The 23,167-nt window shown below is 44.6% G+C and overlaps 1 protein-coding gene across 9 annotated transcripts in view; it reads right to left on the bottom strand.

Moving 5' to 3' along the window:
• TLE1 (TLE family member 1, transcriptional corepressor) overlaps window positions 1–22,352 on the bottom strand; it is an 89,956-nt gene extending 67,604 nt beyond the window's left edge. For 2 of the 9 annotated variants that reach the window (XM_036330738.1, XM_036330739.1), the window contains exons 1-3: window positions 20,785–22,352; window positions 19,865–19,965; window positions 17,489–17,533 (exon numbers count right to left, since the gene is read on the bottom strand). In XM_036330738.1, coding sequence (XP_036186631.1) covers window positions 17,489–17,524 — 36 coding nt within the window. In that variant the 5' untranslated portion in view covers window positions 17,525–17,533; window positions 19,865–19,965; window positions 20,785–22,352. Of the gene's footprint in view, window positions 1–17,488; window positions 17,534–17,642; window positions 17,707–19,864; window positions 19,966–20,784 lie in introns of all 9 variants that reach the window. The other 7 variants (XM_036330736.1, XM_036330734.1, XM_036330733.1 and 4 more) reach the window with 7 other exon arrangements.
• Window positions 22,353–23,167: the final 815 nt, after the last annotated feature.

Here is a 23,167-nt window from a genome sequence, read left to right as displayed (position 1 = left end):
GAGGAATTCTCAAACTTAAGAATGCTTTGGAATCACCTGAGAGACTTGCTAAAAGCATGAGCAGCTGGGTCACCCTCCCAGATTCTGAGTCAAGCGATCTGGGGCCCCAGCATCAGCACTGCTCTCAAGTTTCCAGGTGATGTGTGGTTATTGGACTAAGACCACAGCCGAGAACCGCTGTCATCCCTTAACCACAACAGCGGCAGAGCCTACTGCTTAGCACACTGCAGGTCCTCTTACACCTACTCTCAAATCCTCAATCTGAGCAGATCCCCTGAAACTAGGGTTTACCCAAGTGGGCCGGTAGGCCAGGTCTGCCTCTCTCCAGAGCCTTGCCACAATGCCATGGCCGCCTTCTCCACACATTTTTTTGTTTTTTACAAAACAAGACCAAGGCAAGATATACAAACGGGGGGTGTTGGAACACATTTGCCTACTGTGGGCAACAACCTCAAACGATATTCATTTAAATGATTCCACCCATGGCAATGTAATCTCGCCCCCTCCTTAAACCCTATGATTAAAACAAAACAAAGGGTACCAGATGACAGAAACCCTTTAGTGGCTCAATTAATCAGAACATAAGTCACCAATTACTGGCAGATAATAACTTTTGTGTTCCATCTCCCCCTCACTTGGCAGCTCCTACCGCATTCTAAATCTGAGCCCTTTCCAACTGGGCGCGCCGACTCTATCCTTTCACTGCTCATCCTTCACTGTGGCTTCTTTGGAAACAAGGAGGGGGTTAAGAGAAAGGGGGGAAACCTGCTGAAGGCTGCTGGGGCGGTGATAGCAACACTAATTGCTCCCATTCTCTGGCTCCTCCTGAGACAGATTGCAGGGCCTGCATCTCCGGAGAAAGCTCTTGCTCTTGTATCTCCTTCGTGGCAGCTCTCAGCAGAGCAACTCAAGTGCCCTTAATTGTTTATGTTCTTAATGCAGAGTCTCTTGAATGCATTCATTTTTAATAGCAGGCTTGAATATGGGGCCTATCAAAGAATGACAAAGCAACTCTATTCATTGGTTCTCCCTTCTAGCAATGATGGTCTTTTGATTTATTTGCAAATGACAAGCTTGGCTGGCCCCACTTGAGGGCTGCACTTATTTTTTTTAAGAATTCAGTTGCATTTCCAAGATGACGTTGAGTCTGCAACACTGTGTATTTGTGTAAATTCCACCTCCCCCCTTCAGTTCCTTCTAATTAATGACTTAAATGTTTTGACCCAACTGTTGCCAAGCAGAGCATTTGGAGTTTAATTTGTCAGTTTGGTAAAGATGCATCCCTGACAAAAGCATGGCAGCTGTTTTGGTGCCTAAACAGTACATTTCCATTATTCAGAAGCCCTTGTTATGGGGTTCAGACATTGTGTTCACATGAAATCATATTGACTTGTCCCATGATAGAAAAAGACAGCATTTGGCAGCCTCAAAGGAAAATGCACTCTGTAAAGCCACAGAAGGTTTTTAAGACAAACTCAGTAGGGTGAATCACAGAGCGCCTCTGTGAAGTCATCACCTATTGTTCTCAGAAGGGAAAGCGAACAAGCCTCCCCTGAAACACATCCCAGCAAACACACACCTTTCACCCTCTTCACAGGTCTTAGTCATGAGGGAATTCTTAAGAAATTAGATAATATCATACAATAACAGAATTAGTGGGAGGAAAAGCCGACTACATCATCATCATTGCAGGAAGGCTAAAATTACAATTACGAAAATAAAATATGTAGCGACAATGGCTGTCCAGGAGTATGCAAATATCAAGTTACCTCTGAAAACTGGGTTTCTGAGATGGTTCTTCCTTCAAATTTTGTAATGTTATTTTCTTTGCAATAAAATTAAAAACACTTCTTCATTGTAACTACCTTGTAGGCCTATCTTTGGTTGGAACTGACTTTCAACTGTCTGGGATCACTATCTCCATACCTTCCAGCATGACAAAGCAAGCCACCAGCGCACTGTTGATCATTGCTTTGAGCATTTCCCATCACCCTGCTCCCCACATCTTCTTTGGAGAAAACTGGCTCAGCAGTTTGGCATGAATATTTCTCTAAAGGGTTGGAATCTCTAGCCAATCCAGATAGTGGGAAAGGAATTTCCTGCCTGAGGTGACTGTGGACAGCGCGTCCTAATTTTTTGCTGCACATGAATGACACGGCCGCTCTTCTCCCAGAGCGACTTCTTAGGGAAACAACTAGTCCACCAGGACACCATGTGGCACAAAGCAAAATGGCCACAAGTTAGAGACATCAGCAACGGTGAGGCCCCAGGGCAAAGCCACTGAGCCCCCAACTCAGTCTCAGTCTGGAAGCCCCATCCAGACCATTACGCCCCCATAATCTGAGTCACTGGAGTGGTGGTACCTTGGGAAGGAAGACAAGGTTCTTGGCCTTCCCAGTTGGAACCTGGGATTTACTTTTCAATCAGCATCATGCACCAAGAAACCTGCACAGCACCAGAATGCAATTTACTCTGCGAGTGGCCAGAAGACTGTTTAAGGGAGGGGACTCCACTACAAATTGGGAGCCTGCCTCTGCTTTAGGAACAGCATGCACTGCTGTGCCCAGCAAGCACGGGCATCACAGGTTGGGAGCCACTGAGGTAGAAAAAAACTTGTGCGCAGTGAAGTCAGCAGGGGAGAAAAAATTATTTTCTCAAAGCATCTTACTTAGCTCATGATTAAAATGAAATCTGGAATGCTGGTGAAAATTTTTCAAAGCATAACCTTTTGGAAAAGCTTTTAAGTATTTAAGAAGATGCTAAGTACAAGGATCCTAGATGACAAACTTCACTAGTATATTGAAGATTCACAGAATATTAACTCAGCTATGCAGGTGGGGGCAAACAGGAATATCATTTTAAATACAAGTTAAATTATTCTTTAAAAAAAAAAAAACCTAATCAATACATCATAATACAATCCACACAGAAATCTAAGCAAGAGAAAAATAATGATCATTTCTCCAAGATAACAGTCAAGCTACTTTTCAGGGGGATGTGTGTTGTATGAACGAGAATTTATTCAGAGTTGCATGGATTGACAAAATATATATATATAATTAAAAGTATGCCAAAGACAAGCCCCGGGTCCTCTTATGCCTGGTCATGACAATTTGCAATTTTAAATTGTTGCAATGTGAGTCTAAAATATACTGGGGAGCTGTTAAATGAGAGGGGAGAACAACTAAATCATGAAAGTGAGAATGATTTATAAAGGAGGGGTCCCCAGAAGTTACCACTCCTGTAATGCACCAGTTATTTTACAAGTAGACAAATCAATTTCTGTGCTCGTGTTTTTAGAAAGCATCCCAGATATTCTTCCATTAATTATGTGGGTTCAGGACATGTCAATTCTCATTTCCCAGAGCACCAGAAACCAAATTTAACCCACAGATTGTGTTACACTGGTCTGCCCTCACAGGGTTCCCACAGGGCTGGCTTGGTTCAATAATGCCGAGCTCCTTCTGGAAGAACAGCATAGACTTCCTGCCATTTGGACTGTGAAACACAGTAATTCACCAGGGAATTAAGGTCAAGGTTGCACTTTTGGTCATTACTGAATCATTTGAGATGATCTGTGGTGAGGATGAGAGGAAAATCGAAGGCTGTGAGAATGCTGCAAATGGCTTGACCTCAGACCAATTTTCGTCTCCATCTGTCTAATAGACATGTGGATAAAGAGCCCTCCCTCCTTCTGGGCTGCTGGGCTGTTTTCAAATCTGCAGCACAAGCCAGGAACCAGTTAAACAATACATTAATAGGGGGAAATAACCTTCTAAGCCCCAGAGTGACGCTTACTCAGGTTTTGGGTCATTGGCTAAAGTTTGGAAGGCAATTTCTCTAGTCTGCAAGCAGTACTGCAGCTAACTCAAAATTGTAACGAATACAGAGAATCATCTGCAGCGCAGGAGCATGTCAAAATTTCCTTATTTGTACATGCAAATATATGCATACCTACACCTCCACCCCCCACTAAAAGACATCCACATTCTATTATGTCTGTTAACACACACACAAAGGGAGCAGCAGTTCCAAACACTGCATGCTGCTGAGAAATCAATCTTTTTTCAAGTGTCCAATTAATGCTATTTAATCATTATTAAGGCACTTCAATCCTTAAATACAAAATGGGAACCAGAGCCTAATTATCATTTAAGCCATGGAATCAATGTTAATATCCAATTTTATACTAATACTCCCCTTTACTAGTTTGGCCGAGCTACTTTTTTAAGGGAATGTTGTGCCATATATAAATTTAGGCCCCCACAGTACATCAATGTCAAACAACATCGTGTCAAGCTAAGATTCAATTCAGGTAAGTGCCACTGCCAAATTTTCTTGTTCCCAGACGGGCTTTAAGATTATTTTATTGCTTAAAATTTAATTTGTTCCAACTCGTGTCTCCATGACAACGTTGGCTAACCCTGCAAATCATTTGGGTAATTGGATATCTTATCTTTCTATTGCTCTCAAATCGAATGATTCTGCTAGAATTGTAACAGCCAATCAAATTTACAGTCCTCCTGAGTAATAGACTTGGAAAAGTAGCCACATTCATCTCCTCTTTACAGCCATATTAACCAGTATGCGACAAACAGTAGAATCTGGTCTTCAAACTATACTCCAAATTATAAATGGTGTCAATACCAATATTCTCACAGTGCAAAGTCTACTCAAAAGCCTCTTCCCTTTTACACTGTTTTGAGAAGCAACAATTGGGACTCATTCCATATAAACCTTGAGCAATTTCAGTACTTTGAGGGAAACTGACAAGAGTATTTCTAGTAGCTAATCAGAAAAAAATAAAAAGAAATCACAGCTTTGCAGGATATTTGACCTTGTGATAAAATAATAACCAAAACAATGGCTGCACAAGATTATAGTGTATGCTGACATTGATGTTTCTGCGGTTCTTTAGGGGGGGTAAGCCATATTAGATCCATTAGTCAAGAAATAAGAATACAGATTTAGCAACCAGTTCAAAAAATCCCTATACCCTTAGAGAAATCCAAAATGTGACACCTCTTTATACTTTTTATCTCACAAACATCAGAGCATTCAGGGTAGTCAATTATGGAATACAGATTTCCTATAAGATTCAAAAGTCAGCAGATCCCCTCCTGAGTTACTGGTATGATTTTGGTCTTTGATCAGCTAAAAAGTACAGATGTTGGGTACACTTCAGTGGTCCAAGTCCAATCTCTTGGTAGCTGTGCAAGGAGATAGTCCAGACACTGTAAAAGAGCCAGTCAGCTTACAAATGAAAAAGGCTTCGGAACCAGGATGAGGGAGTTTGTCAAGAACCTCGAGCTTTCCCTACAGACACTCAGGACTTCAGGACTCCTCAGGCTAAACACAGAGAGACAGAAAGCTGGAACTTCTCAGCACACAGGTGTCAGGCAGTTGAACTTTTAAGCAAGTGTGAGAATAGGTACTGGCACAATTTGTCTCAGCTGCCTTCCTTTATCCCCAATAGACATACACAAGTTTCTACTGCATCCTACTTGGCCATAACAGACAAGAGCCTAAACTTCCAGTATATCCAATTCCAATGGCCCTGCTTTCCTGCCCTGTGAATTTTTTTCCCTGCTTTCCCAAATAATTAGCACAGAGCAGAAGCTGTGAATGTGACAGGACACAAAAATCTCAAGCCCAGGATGTACATGAAGAACATAACTACTCAAATTTTTGCAAAGCACCTTACAAGTTTTCATAGCCAAAAGATATACCTCACCAAAAGATAGACATCATCAAGGCTGAAAATGACTTCTTTCTCTAACCAAGCAACAACTTGGCCTTGTAATTCATATGCACCCTCTTACCCACCCCCCTTTTTCAGGGTGATAAATTAAGAGTTGGATTTTCTACATTACATTAAAAAGAAAAAAATCAGAAATGCACCTCCCATTCTTTATTCTGCCAAAACTCACTTCAGTAAAATGAACCAAATCCTCTTTGTTGTTCATCCATTCCCTTAAATGAAAAAACTCAACACAACTCTATTTTCACTGGTATTTGTATTAACTACTTAAGGCTGCTGCCTTCCAAGGGCTTATTTTACTGTTTGGCCTAAATAGGGCATTTTAATTCCTCTAGATTCCTTAGACAACGGGCTGCCAATGGGGTCTGCATTAAAAAAAAAAAGTTTCGCCAGGGGATTGTCAAGGGCAGGGGAATAAAAAGGAGACATATGTAATACTTTTTGTAATACAATAAGCAATAAAACAATAAAAAAAGAAAAAGAAAAAAGAAAGTTTCCTTTTGAGCCTTAAGATAAATGCTTCTGATCTTAGAAGGAAACAAATAAAAAATTTAGTCATTGCGGGGAAATAATGAATAGTGAATAATTTAGATGGAGGGAGGAAGGAAACTGGGCTTGAAAAAACACGATGGGAGTGTGGCCTGGAATTCAACAACAGGGTACAGTTTCAAATGGATCAATAACAGATTTCGAGAAGAGCTATCCTCAGAGTACCCAAGTGCCAGGCACCATTGTGTCTGCGTAAAGAAACTCACTCAATCCTGTAGGGTAGATGCTGTCTTCATTCCTAACCTACTAGCCTATTAACTCTTTTGTAAGGAGGAAAACTTAATATCCACACAAAGTGGGGACAGAGGGGCTAGAAGGATTTTACAGAGCACTCCTATAGCACAATTCCTAGGGCATGTGGGAACTCAATGGATGGGGACTATGACTACTCACTCTAATGCCCCAAATAAGCTTACTCGTCAATCATAAACCGCTGACTTTTGAAAGCCAAAGCTGAAAAAGACAATGCTAGAGACCCAAATGGGTACCTGTAGCTGCAGGCTGCATAGGACCGGCTGCCCTTCCTCCATCCCGGTGGCCCATCCATTCTTTATTCTCTCCATATCAGACCTAGATGCAGATCAGTGTTAAGACCCCCTTTCCTAAACCTAAAGCAACCTTTTTATTTTCACTCACTAATCCATAGAAGCCTTTCAAATGACATATATAAAGGCAGCTGCATTTTGTTCTCTAAAATCAATTTTCTCCCCAGCCATCAAGTAGATGTTCCCGCACAGAGAAAGAACAGCCCTTCCCTTCTAATTCAAAAATCCATACTGTCATTGCCCTTGCAAACTGCTAAACAAGCAGTATTGGCAAGTCACTTGTGTTCTGTAATATATTTACTGCAAATCCCAAAGGCTCGCCTCCTAATGCAGTTTTCTATTGTGTCTGTGCGTGTCAATACACTGGCTGGTCACCTTACTTGTAAGAGGCTCTGACTGGCTGTTTGCTCAAGGCATCAAGAGGGGACTGAGGCTGCACTCCAGGAGGCCCCATGCCTTGGAGAGCCTCCTCCACATACAGGGGTACTCAAAGAGGTTTTGTTTTCTGGTATTTCACACCCCTCTACCACCCATGGCCTCTGAGGCCAACTTAACTTCTTCATTAAGACAGTTTCCAGCCACACAGTCCAAGGTCAGAGTCCTTTTGCACAATTATTTCCCAGTTTTCCTACCTATCAACACTAGAGCTATTTCCCCCAGCAAATATAATGATTGCATCTCAAAGGTGCATTACACAGGGCCAAAAGGCAGGAAGGCTTGGGGAGGGAAATTGGCTTTCCTGTCTTAAGTACAAATCTCACTTTCAGGCGGCAGCTGAAAAAGAAAGTACTGTAACACCGTATATAATTGTGGATCACCTAATACAACCATGCCAAAAACACAAAGGACAAGTCCAGGAGGAAAATGTTGTAAAATATTATAAACAACTACTAAAAAGGAATTCTTAAAGTGTACTTAGAGAAAATTCCTCCTCCACATTATCAATTTAAAACAGAGTTGATAGCTAGAGGAAGGCTCAGCCTTCTAACAAACCATTTTAAAGTTTTCCAGAATTACTCATTTATCCATATAGGGGAGGGTTGGGGGTGGTGGTGCAAAAGCTCTAGGTAAGATATTTGACAAGCAGATATTACAAAATGTTTACTTATCGACTCGGTATCATATAGGTGGGTACATATAAGTGTTCACTGTATGTGTCTTTCCTCTTTCTGTATATTTGAAATTCTTAAGAAAATGTTTGGAGGGCAAAGACTGTAAGTAAATAATTAATGAGTATAATCATTACTATTGAGAAACCTGGCAACTAAGTCAAGTTTAATGCCTTGAACAAAACTTATAATTCAATTTATCCACACTACTCTATCAGGCCTGTGGTCGACCTTAGGAGATAAGCAGCGGTTCCAGGGATAGTAACTGACACACACACTCAATTCATATGGAAGCCGAGACCTTAGCAACATGCTACTTCTGTTTCCTCTTTTTTTTTTTTTTTTTTTTTTTTTTTTTTTGTACAAACCCAAATCTATTACTATAATTAAACTCCCCATTAAGAAGCCTCGGTGTATACTGACTACATATCACTTTTCCAAAAGGAAAACAACTTGAGCAAACATGGTTAGATGAGATTAGAATTAAAGCCCTATAACACATCTAGTGAAATCAAATAGAGTTCATTCTATTTGGCATTTTAGCATAAGGACCCATACTCTCAATTCAAGTTTTTAATCTGGGTTCCGTGGACTTGCTGAAGAATCCTAACATGTCCACAAAGAGCCCAAATTGCTGGGCAAAGCTATTGTGTACAATTTTTTGTACAGACAGCTTTCAACTCATTCTTGTATAGATTCAGGATCCAACTACCACTCTACATAAGAAGCATTTTAAATGCTACTAAACAAGTGCCTACGCTGCCGGACTCATTGGGGAGGGTAGATAGATGTAAGTCTTAAACTCAAGCTTCAAGCAGACTGCAAGCTAGCTAGAGTAACAAGAGGCACATGAAAAAACATTATTACAGAAATCAGAGGAAAAACAGTGGTGAGACAGCTCCTATTGGAGCAGTCGTGGAAGCCTTGACATAAACAGGCAGTGTTGTTACTGGAACTGGACCTTGAAAGATATCGAGGAAGGCCATGTGAAGTTTGACAAAGAGGCCTGGACTTTTTATACAGAAAAAAAGAAAAACACAAATCACATTTTAGGCATGAAGAAGAGACCCATTGGGCTGGATTAAAGGACCTGGAGAAAGGAAAGGAGGTGGCCAAGTTAAAATGGCCAGGGACACTAACCAGGAGCAGACACAAAGATTGTGAGTGACGGGCAGAGGCAATTATTGGAGTAGGAAGTCAAAATTAGAAAGAACAGACATAACTGAATAAGTAAAAAGAACAAACAAAAAAAAAAGCAAGCCAGCCCCTAAAGTTGTTTTGCATTCATTATCTTAAAAATACCCCCTTTCCAGGGCTAGAGTTCCAAGAGTGTTTGAAATGTAGGGCCAGTGGTCTGGAGAGTCAGCATGCCCTTGGGCCACACAGAACAAGCCACTGTGGTGTACTGAGAATAGGAGGACTTTTATTTCAACCCCTCCTTTGAAATTTTCCATTTACGTACAATAAAAATATACAATATATTAATATGAGAATATATTTACATAGCTTATAAATTTATAAGTAAACAGTCTGGTAATATGTTTTCAAACATTTTACTGACAGGTTACACAAAATACCAGACAAATAATCTGGTTAGATCAGTAATGGTACTAGTATCAAACCCAGCCTAGTTCCGCATGTATTTCAGCGGTTTAACAAATTGCATGATTTGGACACACAAGTTCAAATACACCTCCTACATTGCCAGAAACAACTGATTCCACTTCATCAAGTGAATATCTACTAACACATTGAAAACAGTTATGTACACAACTCTACTCCCTCCAGTGGGCACAGTGATATACACCCACCACACTTAATAGCAGTTTTTCTCTATATGGCAGATTTTTAAAAAATGTATCTGATGGATAGAATTCTCATTGTTTTTTCCTTCTATTCAAAATGAACTTTATCTTACTATTTTTCAGCTAACATATTTTGTGGTCAAAGAATGACTAAGAAAGACATACTACTACAAGAAAAACTAAAAATTAAAACATTACTTTTTTAAAAATATATTTTATTAATTTTTTTTTTACAGAGAGGAAGGGAGAGGGATAGAGAGTTAGAAACATTGATGAGAGAGAAACATCGATCAGCTGCCTCCCGCACACCCCCCACCGGGGATGCGCCCGCAACCAAGGCACATGGCCCTGACCGGAATGGAGCCCGAGACCCTTCAGTCCACAGGCCAAAGCTCTATCCACTGAGCCAAACCAGTAAGGGCTAAAACGTTACTTTTTATACCTAATATGAGAACATGTGGAGAAAGGGGATAAACAATGTGCTCACAAATTATGACTTGATGTTGTTTTAAGGCAGGCAAATGAATCAAACTTAAAAATGATTAAAAATCCTATATAATAAAGAGGTAATATGCAAATTGACCATCACTCCAACACACAAGATGGCCACCCCCATGCGGACACAAGAGGGCTGCCACAGATGGCCGGCAGGGGAGGACAGTTCGGGACGACCAGGACAGCAGGGGAGGGCAGTTGGGGCCGACCAGGCCTGCAGGGGAGGGCAGTTGGGGGCGACCAGGCTTGCAGGGGAGGGCAGCTGGGGGCAACCAGGCTAGCAGGGGAGGGCAGTTGGGGGCGACCAGGCTAGCAGGGAAGGGAAGTTAGGGGCAATCGGGCCAGCAGGGGAACAGTTAGGCGTCAATCAGGCTGGCAGGGGAGCGGTTAGGGAGTGATGAGGCTGGCAGGCAGAAGCAGTTAGGGGCAATCAGGCAGGCAGGCAGGCAGGCGAGCGGTTAGGAGCCAGCAGTCTTGGATTGTGAGAGGGATGTCCGACTGCCCGTTTAGGCCCGATCCCGGAGTCCCAGATTGGAGAGGGTGCAGGCTGGGCTGAGGGTCACCCCCACCCCCATGCATGAATTTCGTGTACTGAGCCTCTAGTCTGAATTATAAAATAATGAAATAAGGATTTTGTGCAAAATCACAAGTTATTTGATAAGCGAGTTATTTGTGCCAACATTTCTTGGAGTTTCATAAAAAGAGTTATGGTAACTGGATAGTCTATCAATTGAGCCATTCTATAATCATCAGTTTTGCAAACAATTTTAGATACCATTTTTTTCTTTAAATGAGTGAATGGCAATACATGAATATCTTAATTTATTTTAAAATGTCAGTGTAAATCATCTTCACTTTTTAGATCAAACCATCCCTCAGAAAATTAGAAGATCTCTCCCACACATAAGTGCCTACACCTTCTCTCTCTCTCTCTCTCTCTCTCTCTCTCTCTCTCTCTCTCTACTTAGGTAAAACACCAAGCCACATACACACATGGAACAATCTTATGGCACATTTCTTACTGTGGAACTCATCAACCCTATTAGTGAGGGCTATTTTGAAGATATAAATGTCCAATCTTGTCATATAAGTGGACAGACCAAAACAGCTATCTAAAATTTAATTAAAAACCATATATCCAACACATTCCACATTAAAAGGGGTTTGACACTCAGGACATCTTATAGTTCTGAGAATTTCAATTTTAAAATAATCTGAAGCAACAGGGACTGGAGGGGATGAGATGACTGAGTACTGAATATATATTTAGCATAACCACCACACAAGATGATTTATTTAAATATTTGCTAAGGGAACAGATTTTTTTTCCCTCTGTGTTTCTTAATAAACAGTTTGGAGGAACATCTTAAACCCTCTGGCCAAAAACTCTCAATTGACACATGGGAGGGGAGGTGCCAGGTTCTGGTAGGGGTGCGGTGCGACTCCCCTACGGAGAGATGAACCAAATCTTAGAACCTGCCTAATCTAAACCCTCATTTTTCAGAGAGGAAAACCGAGGCCCAGACAACTTGTTAATGACTTGCCCAGTCACTAATCGAAGTCCCGAATTGAGGGACCTCATCGAAGTATTTACACCAAGGCAGATCCAACAGATCACAACAGTTCCCAATGGGCCATCCATTCCACCTTTTTTCTGCTGTCTCTGACTTACTTCCCTCTTCTCATCCCTATTTCCAACCCTGGCTGGTGCTGCCTTTATATATTTCGTTCCTTTTGGAGTTTTTTTATATCAATTTTGAATTTTAAAAACAACCTCGTTTATCCTGAGTACCAAGTTTTTTGATACCTCCCTTAACTTCTCCCAAGGCAAGAGCCTCACTTCCCCTCACCCTAGTCCAGTGATGGTGAACCTTTTGAACTCGGCGTGTCAGCATTTTGAAAAACCCTAACTTAAATCTGGTGCCGTGTCACATATAGAAATTTTTTGATATTTGCAACCACAGTAAAACAAAGACATATTTTTGATATTTATTTTATATATTGAAATGCCATTTAACAAAGAAAAATCAACCAAAAAAATGAGTTTGCGTGTCAGAGGTTCGCCATCACTGCCCTAGTCAGTCAGCCCTGGACAGAAACCAGCAACAAGCCCAGCTGTTGAAGGGTTTGGGTAAGTGCAGGTTTCATAGTAAGGACTCAGCCCTGCATGCTGATAAAAAACAACAACAAAAAACCAAAGGCTAATCTTGCACCTCCGAATCTGGCTCTCGAAACACGGGGAGCTTTATCTCTTTTAACTTATGCTTGTAATGGACAGGCCTGGCTAATGAAAATAAAGTTGGGGACTACTCCAATCCTGATGACAGCTACCCTCTTTGTATTACAAGATTAACACCTGGTGGAGCTTAACGCTGAGTGTCTGCACTCTAGCTAGTCATTTCCATTCGGAGACACTGACTTAGAATAAAAAATCTCAAAATGAGAAAGTGTAGACAGAGAACGCAATTGGTTAAAAATAGGGAGAAAGGTTAAATTTGCAGACAAATAGCAAGACAGTCACATCTATGGAATCAACCAACAGGTAAATCCCTAACAGTTCCACCTAAATACTTTTTTAAAAACTACTAAAGAACAACTTATTTTTTAAGAGAGACTTTAAAAGCACACATCAAAACTGTGGAAGCAGGTCTAATCTAATATTGGCATGGTCTGAGAAACCGTGCTTGCTGAAATAATGCATGGAGCTTGGAAATGTTAAGCTCTCATCTGGTTTTTCCTTTTGCTCCTCTCCTTCCCCACCCCATTACCAGGACTGTAGAATATATCTTTACTTCCAGAGCTAGTCCTTTCATTTATGTTCTTCACCACCCTTGGAGAGCCCCCGGTGCTGACTCTGCCTGCTCTCCAGAAGAATACAGGCAGTGAGACAAAGTGACTGACCAAGCTCACTGCACCACTGGGCCTCAACCAGGAGTCCTGGCCATGTTTCAAATTTTCTTTGATTCTTAGAAGTTATTTTAACCTGCAGACAGTGTTGCTAGGTTGGTTACAAGTGCAATCAGTATTGCTAATTTTCATAACTTTTAGGAAATGCACCCAGCCCCAAAGTGTCTTGTAAATCGTGAAGCTGGTCAGCACAGATCAAGAGTGAGAATAGGAGAGACAAGCAGCTAGGCCAGGGGTCCTCAAACTTTTTAAACAGGGGGCCAGTTCACTGTCCCTCAGACCGTTGGAGGGCCGGACTATAGTTTAAAAAAAAAACTATGAACAAATTCCTATGCACACAGCGGTGGCAAAAACACCCGGAGGGCAGAATAAATGTTTTCAGCGGGCCGCATGTGGCCCGCGGGCCATAGTTTGAGGACCCCTGAGCTAGACAAACCTAAGTCACTACACAGAGGCCCAAGGGTGTTTCCCCCACTGGCCTGATCCTCAGGGAAGAAACACTGAATTGAGGACCAGGTGACCCAAACTGAAGCATCAACAGGTGCTCAGCCCTGACAAAGCCCAGACTCTGAACACGTGCTCACAGCTGCAGGTAGAGCAAAACACCTACCCCCAATCTACCTCACAGCATGAGGCAAATCACTTTTGACAACGGGGAAGTGCTGTATAAATTCCAGCCACTAATGAAAACTCATGGCATGGATTCACCAGCCTGCTGAAAAGATACACAAATGGAACAAATAAGGCTTACATACCAATTTACAGAACACATTGTTCCCAAAATATCAAATGAGGTAATACCAGGCCACATGACAGAGAAAAAAGCCTTTAAAATTCACATGGCTAGCTGGGCCAGTGTTGCTCAGTGGTTGAGCACTGACCTATATGAACCAGGAGGTCACAGTTCGATTCCCGGTCAGGGGCACATGCCTGGGTTGTTGACTGGATCCCCAGTGGAGAGCATGCAGGAAGCAGCCAATCAGTGATTCCCTCATCATTGATGTTTCTCTCTCTCCCTTCCTCACTGAAATCAATAAAAATATATATTTAAAAAAAAAACTTACACAGCTAAACACACTAGGCAGAAACCTCAAAGCAACTAGACTAGACTGACAGTAACCTGCTGGTTTTTATTGTACCCTAACACTTTGGTGGTATCAGAATTGCCTTAATTTTTCATGAGAAGTCTCCACCTTCCTTGTATAGAGTTAGCTAGAGTTTAAAATCTACCTAGAGAGAAATGGACAGGCAGAGATCTATACCAGTAAAAGACTCAAAAAAAAAACACATTTGTCTAATGCAATGATAAAAGATTTAAGTATCCATTACCACCACTAAGCCGTTGACTTCTCAGTAACCAGCCACAAATGGGAGCAGAGAAAGTCAGGGGAAGGCTTATCAGGAAGTGTTGACACAACATAAACATGGACTGTGGGCACCAAACCAAGTAAGGAAACCACAATTATACCACTCTTGATTTGGACGCACTTCCACTTTTTTTTTCCCAGACGGAAAAGTCTGGTGAGACTTGACACTGAAATCTCTAAAACTCACTCCTTCAACAAACCCGCTGAAAGGTGGGAAGGGAGAGCCGCAGTCACACTGGAGATAAATCTTAACATTAAAGCTCTCTCCACGGAAAGTTTCCCCATCACTGCATTTTTTTCAGTAACAAAGATGTTGTCAGAAATGACAATTTTTTTGTGTCCCCAGATGATGCCTTGCTAGCATTTGGTTATAAGCCATAAAGCAGGACTAATTTCAGCCTGTCAGGAGTCTCGCTAATGCCCAGTTTCCCCCTAGAGAGAATTCCTGTCAAATCTAATGAGAGCTCCAAAGGCCCTCTCTACAATATAATGAGCACTTAGGCCATGCTGGTGATCAGGCGGCAAAAAGCATCAATTTGAGCCTGGCTACACCCTGGGGGCCAGACGTCACCAGTTTTAATAAGAATTATGATTACTAGCTGCATAGAATGTCTCCTCAGAACTTATTATTAATGTGTGACATTCAGGAGGATGTTTTTCAAATGTAAGGCCACTTTAAACTGAATTATAGCACTGCTTTGCATACCACTCTTGTTAAGGGTCTGTCAGCATTTACAATATAAACTAAATTTCAGAGAGCTGAATTCCCTACTATGAAGAATATGGCATCTCTGAGCTTTTCACATTTTTCAAATTACTGAGCCAATTACATACAGCATATTATTAATGCATACTGGCTCATAGATGGACAAATGCCTCATGGAGTACAGGTTATTAGAAAACTATTTTCACACCATGGATGTTCCTGACCCTCTTCTCCCCTTCTTCCTTTTCCTATGCAAAGAGGTCACTGCCATGTAACCTATACGAACACAGAAGAAATACACACCTCCTTAGCTCCCCCAATAAATCCAGCACCAGCATATGTCACACAAAGGTGGCATTTCCTTGTAAAAGAGTCAGGGAGGTTAGTAAATCCTTTGAGTTAAGAAAAAAACTTGATGTTTTCTTAATCTTCCAGAATACTTGTTAGGAAAAAAAAAAAGAAAAAAAAAAGATGGAGTAGGGGACTTTAGGGTTAACTTATTCTAAACAATGACAGGTTAGAACTTTTTGACCAAGTTTATTTGCGTAATTTATTTAAATGACCACAGATCTTCTAGGCCAGCCTTGGGCAAACTACAGCTGGCAGGATTCGGGCAGTTTGAAATGAATAAAACTAAAAAAAAAAAAAAAAAAAAAAAAAAAAAAAAGACCTTACCCTTTTATGTAATGATGTTTACTTTGAATTTATATTAGTTCACACAAACACTCCATCCATGCTTTTGTTCCGGCCCTCCGGTCCAGTTTAAGAACCCATTGTGGCCCTCGAGTCAAAAAGTTTGCCCACCCCTGTTCTAGGCCAATTACTATCAACAAGTTACAAGTGTTCCAATCAGGCACTAGCCATTTAAACACACAAACACAAAGACACAAAAACTAAGGCACAAACCCAACATAAACTAAGCTACCAACTCTAAATCAGAATAAAATCAGCACTTTGAAAGGCCCAATGGTATTATTAATGAAAGGCCCTGAATGTCACTATCTCTTTCCAAACACATATCTGAGAACAGATCTAATGTACAGGATGATAACTTAACATTATGAAACCTATGATGAATTAAAAATCAAAGAGTGCAGAGTTACAAAAGCAGAATTCAACTCTGAGACACACTTGCTTAATGAAAGTCTTTGAATATAAGGAAGATCTGAAGCCTGAACTAATCAATTTCTCCACTGTGCCCCAGCCGGTCAGCCATGCTCTTTAATTTAATGAAACAAGGGTTTGAGATGAAATAGCACATATACATCAAGTAAGAATTGTATTGTTGCACTTTGAAATGTGTCCAACTGTGCAACTTCATCTGATGATAATTTTTTAAGAGGCAATCGATTTCTAAAAGACTTATTGTACCAGCGTCTTGATGAAAAAGTGAATGTCAGCATATCTCCAGAATACTTACGCCCTGCCATTAATGCTTTCTTTGGCAGACAATGACTACTCAATCGAGGGTCCTTTGGGCTGAGCAATCATTTAGCTTTTCTTCTCTTATGAGGTCCTTAGTGCCTTGTTCCAGCTCAATACTCTTTTTATACACCATTATAGTAGCCATAAGTGTGAATTTTATGGGAACTTGCAAACTCATAGTCATAGCTAGAGCTTTCCAGTCACTAATCTTTTCATGCTTTTAAAACCACTAGGACTGAAGCAACTCCCAACATATGCTGTGGCTAGAAAGGAACACTTTTTTTTCACCTCCAAACCTGCACCAATTGAGAATATTTTTTCCAAAAAGATATATGCAAATAAGCCACTAATTCTGATTAGCACTTTATGCAGCCCCAAAGCATAAAGAAAATTCCATAGTTAGTCTTATACCTTGTTTAACCTTATTTAAAGACGGGAGTCTTTCACAGGTACCACACTTCTTTCCAAACCAGAACAAAAACATTAGCAACTTCAGCAACTCTGCAGAATGCCAAAATCTTTCAGGGAGAATATATCTATCCAGGTAGAAAAGGAAACTCAGAGTCTCAATTCCCATCTGCCTATATAAACAAGCTAGTTTACATTTCCAAGAACCTCTCACTCAGTCATTTAAAAATTGTGTAACTGTCAAGAAGCAACCCTTGCTGCAGAATACTACCACCAGTTTGCAGGAAGGGAAACCAAGGCAGAAAAATGGCATACAACCCCCCCCCACCCCCCCCCCACCCCGAGGACAAAGCCAATATTAAAAAACCATGACTCATTTGTTGTTTTAGCTTGAGAATGAATAAAGCTTACCTGTTTGTGCATTTCTATGTTTAATCCATATGACATTTCATAATACTGTAAAAAAAAAGAAGCAAGCATTTCATTAACTCACATTTTATAATGCTAAAAACACATATTTGCTCATATTACATGAAGAGGAAAGAGTCTAATCTTAGATACCTACCATCACATAGTGCCTCTGCATTTCTGTCTTTTCACTTGCCAGTTTCTCACATTCCAATTTAAGGCTACGAAAACAAAACAGGCAACTTAATGTAAACATTATGTCACTTGTTTTAACATCTGCCTCACATATTTGCACTTCAAGTAAAAACACAGACCAATTGGGAAAAGCCATAAACTATCTAGGTCAGTGGTCGGCAAACTGCGGCTCTCGAGCTACATGCGGCTCTTTGGCCCCTTGAGTGTGGCTCTTCCACAAAATACCACGTGCGGGCACACATGTACAATGCGATTGAAACTTCGTGGCCCATGCGCAGAAGTCGGTATTTTGTGGAAGAGCCACACTCAAGGGGCCAAAGAGCCGCGTGTGGTTCGAAAGCCGCAGTTTGCCAACCACTGACTAGGTTAACACCCAAAAACTTTGTCCCTTCCTTTAACAGAGAAAAGAAATTAAGTGAGCATTACAAGGTACCCACTCAGCTATCCTTTTTCTTCTTGGTGCATCTGACCTGGTCAGATGACAAGAAGGAAAAATCTGTCTAAACCTCTGATCTACTCATAAGACTGTTTTCTCCTGGCGGTCATCTGTTCACTCCTACTTCCCTGCATCAAGGTTAGCTTCTCCACCAAAATCTGGCTGTGGCTTACTCTTCAGTCTCAGGCATAGGCTATACTATCTTTGCCAACTCAGTCTCTAGGTTGTAAAGTTACTTCTACATTTGTTGGTCCCTTTTAAAAACTTTGGTTTTTAAATCCCTGCCAAAATATGTCAAGCCAATACTGCAATAGTGGGTTGAAGTCCCTCCCTGATTGGTAAACATGGTGTGGGCAGGTATGCCTCAATCTCTAGAGATTATCATCTTCAAGTAGACAAAAGGTCAATAATCAGAAAGCCTCGGACAAAATAAGAAAATTCAGCCCTAGCTGGTTTACTAAGTGGTTAGAGCATTGGCCCGAAGACTGAAGGGTCTGGGGCTTCTTGATTCAGGTCAAGGGCACATACCTCGATTGCAGGCTCAATCCCCACCCAGGTCTGGGGCACATGTGGAGGCAACCAATCAATGTGTCTCTCTCACATGGATGTTTCTCTCTCTCTCCCTTCCCTTCCGCTCCGTCAAAAAATCAATGGTAAAAAATAACCTTGGGTGAGGATTGACAACAAAAAAAGAAAAGAAAGACAATTCACACTAATGGATGTGTGTGCCTTTTCTTAACCATGACAAAAATAAAGTCAATTACAGCGCTAGCTGGTTTGGCTCAGTGGATAGAACGTCAACCTGCAAACTGACGGGTCCTGGGTTCGATTCCAGTCAAGGGCACATACTGGGGTTGTAGGCTCAATCCCTCAGCAGGGGGTGTGCAGGAGGCAGCGGATCAATGATTCTGTCTCATCACTGAGGTTTCTATCTCTCTCTCCCTCTCCCTTCCTCTGTGAAATCAATATAAGTATTTCTTAAAATAAAATAATAAATAAAATTGTCAATTGCAGTTATTTCTTAGCTCTGATCAGTTAAAACTTCATAGAAACAAGAGAAGAAACTTAACATTTTTTTTGAAAGTCCACCATGAATTGGTTGCTTTACAGTTTTCACTTAGAAATCTTTTGAAGTAGGTCTCATTAAATGGGACTAAAGCTGAGATGGATATAAATGTAACTCCAATCCCCTGTCCTACCCAAACCAACCTAGAATGACACCAAAGCTGGTGAGTTTCCCTTACACACATCAACCTCCTCATTACCACCAATACTAGACACAGCAAAAAGCATCTAACTTTCCATAATGGACTTTGCCTCAGACCACCCAATTCTCTAGCATGGCAAACAAGTGATTTCAACACTGGCTTTAACTCCCTGAACCCGCACCCCAGGGCTGGGCCATCGGCTGAACCAAGGTTTTAGCTCAATCTGTTGCAAAATAAATAAATGTAGTGCAAATATTGATGGTTCTCATGCAATTCCTAAATACACGAAAATAGACTCCCTGGAACAGCAGCAAAAGGGTAAATGGGAAACAATGGGAGTAGGAGGAGACAAGAGAAGGGGCTGCCCAGGAAGAGCCAGGAAAGAGGGTACGTGAATGACAGATCTTTACTGCGACTCCACACGCCACCGCCTGGACGCCTGAACTAAGTACAGCCGTCACCACCACCTCCACCCAGCTGGGCGACGAGGAGCACCGGGCTGTCCCGGCGAATATTCGCCCGTCAAGGCCGGACACGCACCTGTGATACTGAGCCTGCAGAAACTGGAATTCCTCTTTAATGCGGTCCAGGGACTCTGGAATAGTGAACTTGAAGGGCTGGCCTGCAGCCTGGTGCGGCGTCTGGGGCGACAAGCGTGGGGGACAGAGGGTCGGAGATGTGGGCGGATGGATAAAGCAGTAAATCAGAGGAGAGAAAAGTGGGTGGGATACAAACAAAACAATAAAGTTAGAAGTGGTGGAAAACGGAGTCTTGAATTCGAGTTTGCGCTTTACTTTGGGGAGGGAGAAAATGAACCCTTCTCCAACCCCCAGCTTCTAGAGAGGCTCGGCGCCTCTTCCAGCCTCCAGGGTGGGTCGTGGTAAGTGCTCCGGGTCACCCGGCTGGAAGGAAAGGGGTTCCCCAGCCGCCTCTGAGAATCCGGCCAGATTGTGGAGATCGCCGCCCCCTCCCCCCGGGGGCGAAAATGACCCCGGGGACTAGAGGAGAAAAACAACTCCCAATCGCTCCCAGTTCCCAGAGTCGCCTGTGCCACCTCCAGGCGCGCCAGAACGGGGGGCCTCATTGATATGCAAATAGGCGAGACAAGAAACAAAGGGGGGGCGCCCTACCCACCCCGGGAAGGGGAGGATGTGGTGGTGGGAGCCAAACCCCAGCCTCCCCGGGCGCCCCCGCCCTCCCTGTCTAGACGTCAAGTAGGAGTGGGCCCACGGGAATTGGGGGGAAATTGGGAGTTTCAGCCCATAACCCACCCCTGGAGGCCAGCAGCCGGGACCTCCCAGCCTTGCACTTCCAGAGACCGGGGGTGGAGTGTTTGGGGGGATGGGGGGTGTCGGCCAAAATGTAGCAGTCACCCACCTCCCTCCGGCTAGGAAGAGCACCTCCCCCCACCACAGCCCTGCCCCCCCCCCCCCCCAGTCCCCCAGCCAGCCGCGCCTCACCGGGTGCCGGCTCTGCGGGAACATCGCTCTGGCGGTGGCCGCGGCCCTGTTCCCGGGCAACTCAATTCTCCGCTCAATTTCCAACTTTAATCCCGCCGAGGACAATTAAGCTGGGAAGCAGGCAGAAGCGGGACGCGCCGGGGGCCCGCGGGCCACGCACGAAGGCGCGCTCGGAGGGGCGCACCGGCCACTCGGCACCCCGCGGCTCCTGCTCCCGCCGGTGCGGGCTCCCACGTTCAGGGCCACATCGCGGGGCACCCCGGGCCCGGCTGCACCCAGAACCTCCGCGGCGACGCACTGTTTTCCAACCCGCGGGCCTCGACCGCCCGGGCGGGGAGGTGGGGGCGCGGCGGCTCCGGCCCGCTCCCGGAGGCTATCCGCGTGCGCGGCAAACGTCCCGGGCAAACAAATCCAGGCGGGTTGCTTTCCTTTGCTCTTCTCCCGGGGCGTCTCTTCTCCCGGGTTTCCCCGTGGCGCCGGCGGCGGACGAGGTGCAGGTGGTTCGGCGCCCCCGGCTAACCCCACACAAACAAACCCGGTGACGTTCGGAGCCGACCCCCGCGGGTCCAGGCAGCGCCTTCGGGCGGGCGGTCGCAGGCCCCGAGAGACTTGAGGGAAGCGAGGTAGGGGCCGCGGTGGAGGCTCAGTCCCGGCAGAGGAGCGCTGGATGACGCCGAGGCGGGGAAAGTGCGGAGGACGCGCCGGGAGGCTGCTCGGCACACCCCGCGCGACCGGCACTCGATGTTCTTTCCGGTAGCACAAATGTTCCAGGCCCGATGGGGGCTACTCCACGGAAGGTAGTCCCCCGGCCGCCCGCGGCTCCTGGAGGCTGGGGCGCATCCGGACGCGGCGCCCGATGAGCACTCTCCCCGCACGACCGGCCCGGCCGCTTCGGACCTTTCCTCCGAGCCCCTTCCTCGGTCTTCTTTCCTTCCCTTCGTCTGCCTCCACGTAAAAGGCGCTCCAGCCCGCTGCAAAGTTCTCTTACGACCCGGGCTACGACATCTAGAGATGGTGGCGAGGAGAGCAGGAGTGAGCTCTGCGGCTCGGCCTCCCTCCCGGCCGGCAAACTCCGCGGGCGAGTCTGGAGTAGTCGCGACGCGGGCAGCCGGCGGGGGTTAAGTTACCGCCGACCGGCTGAGGTCCGGGCTGGTGGCGCGGGTCCCGCCCGGCCTGGAATAGGTGTGGGGGGGGGTACAAGGGGGGGTGCAGCCAGCTGCCTCGGGGACGCGGGGCACAAGGAACCCGCCGACGCCGCCGCTGCTCCTGCAGCCGCCGCCGCCGCCGCCGCCCGCGTATCTCGCGCCGGTTACATTAACACGCGGTTTCACACTCCGGAGCTAACCAGCGCGAACCCCGCCCAGCCCCACGCGGGCCCCGCCCAGCTCGGCGCAGGAGGGGGACGCCAGCACCGAGCAGGCGGGCGACGGAGGCCGGGGCGGTTGGGAGGGGGGAGCTAGCCAGCGTCAGCCAATCGCGTGTATCGCGCCCAACGTGGGGTGCAGACGCCATACCTCCCCGGAGCCTATGGCGGCGCAGCACTGGACTGGCCGCCCTGCTCCCACTCCCCCTCCTCGTCTATCCTACTGGCTTCCATCTCCGCTGTCTCCCCCGTCTCCCTCCCACCCCTCCTCAGCCAGCCGCGTCCTACCGAGCTGGGTGAGGAACTGTTCCTGGAGGACCCGCGGGACGCGAAGCCAGCCAATGGGAAGCGGCGAGACGCGGAGATTGGCGTTGTGGATGGGAAGGTCGGTGGGAAGGAGAGCCGCGGAGCCGGGCTGTCAATCAAAGTAACGTGGGGCCGGAGAGGGAGCGCGCTGGGCGCGCGCGAGCAGGAGGGACCGGCAAGCGTTTCTCCGCGGAAGCTGGGGGCCCGAGTTTGCAAAAATCCTGCCACTTGTTCACTTTTCCCTGGAATGAAAATCCTGAGATTTAATGAAAGTAACTCAGAGACTGACTGTCTGCGTAGTTTGTTGGAGGGGGATTAGGGGAAGAGGAAGGTAGGCTTTTTGTAGTTGAAGCCAAATGCATCTTTAGGGTGTTGGCCTCTTGTTTGATTCTCTTTTGAGCGTGAGGTCACATTTATATATATGTGAGCTCATGTATATATATATGAGAGAGAGAGAGAGAGAGAGAGAGAGAGAGAGAGAGAGAGAGAAACATCAATGATGAGAGAGAATCATTGATTGGCTGCCTTCTGCACGCCCCCTAATGGGGATCGAGCCGCAACCCGGGCATGTGCCCTTGACCAGAATGGAACCCTGGGACTCTTCAGTCCACAGGCCAAACCGGCTAGGGCGTGAGGCCACATTTAAAAATTTCTCTGAGGTTTGTTTTTCCTTGAGTTGCCTTTTCGCTATTGCACAAGGAGTGGTCTGTGCAC

Source organism: Myotis myotis, unplaced genomic scaffold, assembly GCF_014108235.1.
Source record: "Myotis myotis isolate mMyoMyo1 unplaced genomic scaffold, mMyoMyo1.p scaffold_m19_p_12, whole genome shotgun sequence".
Lineage (NCBI taxonomy): Eukaryota > Metazoa > Chordata > Mammalia > Chiroptera > Vespertilionidae > Myotis > Myotis myotis.
This window is presented reverse-complemented; position numbering and strand designations above follow the sequence as displayed.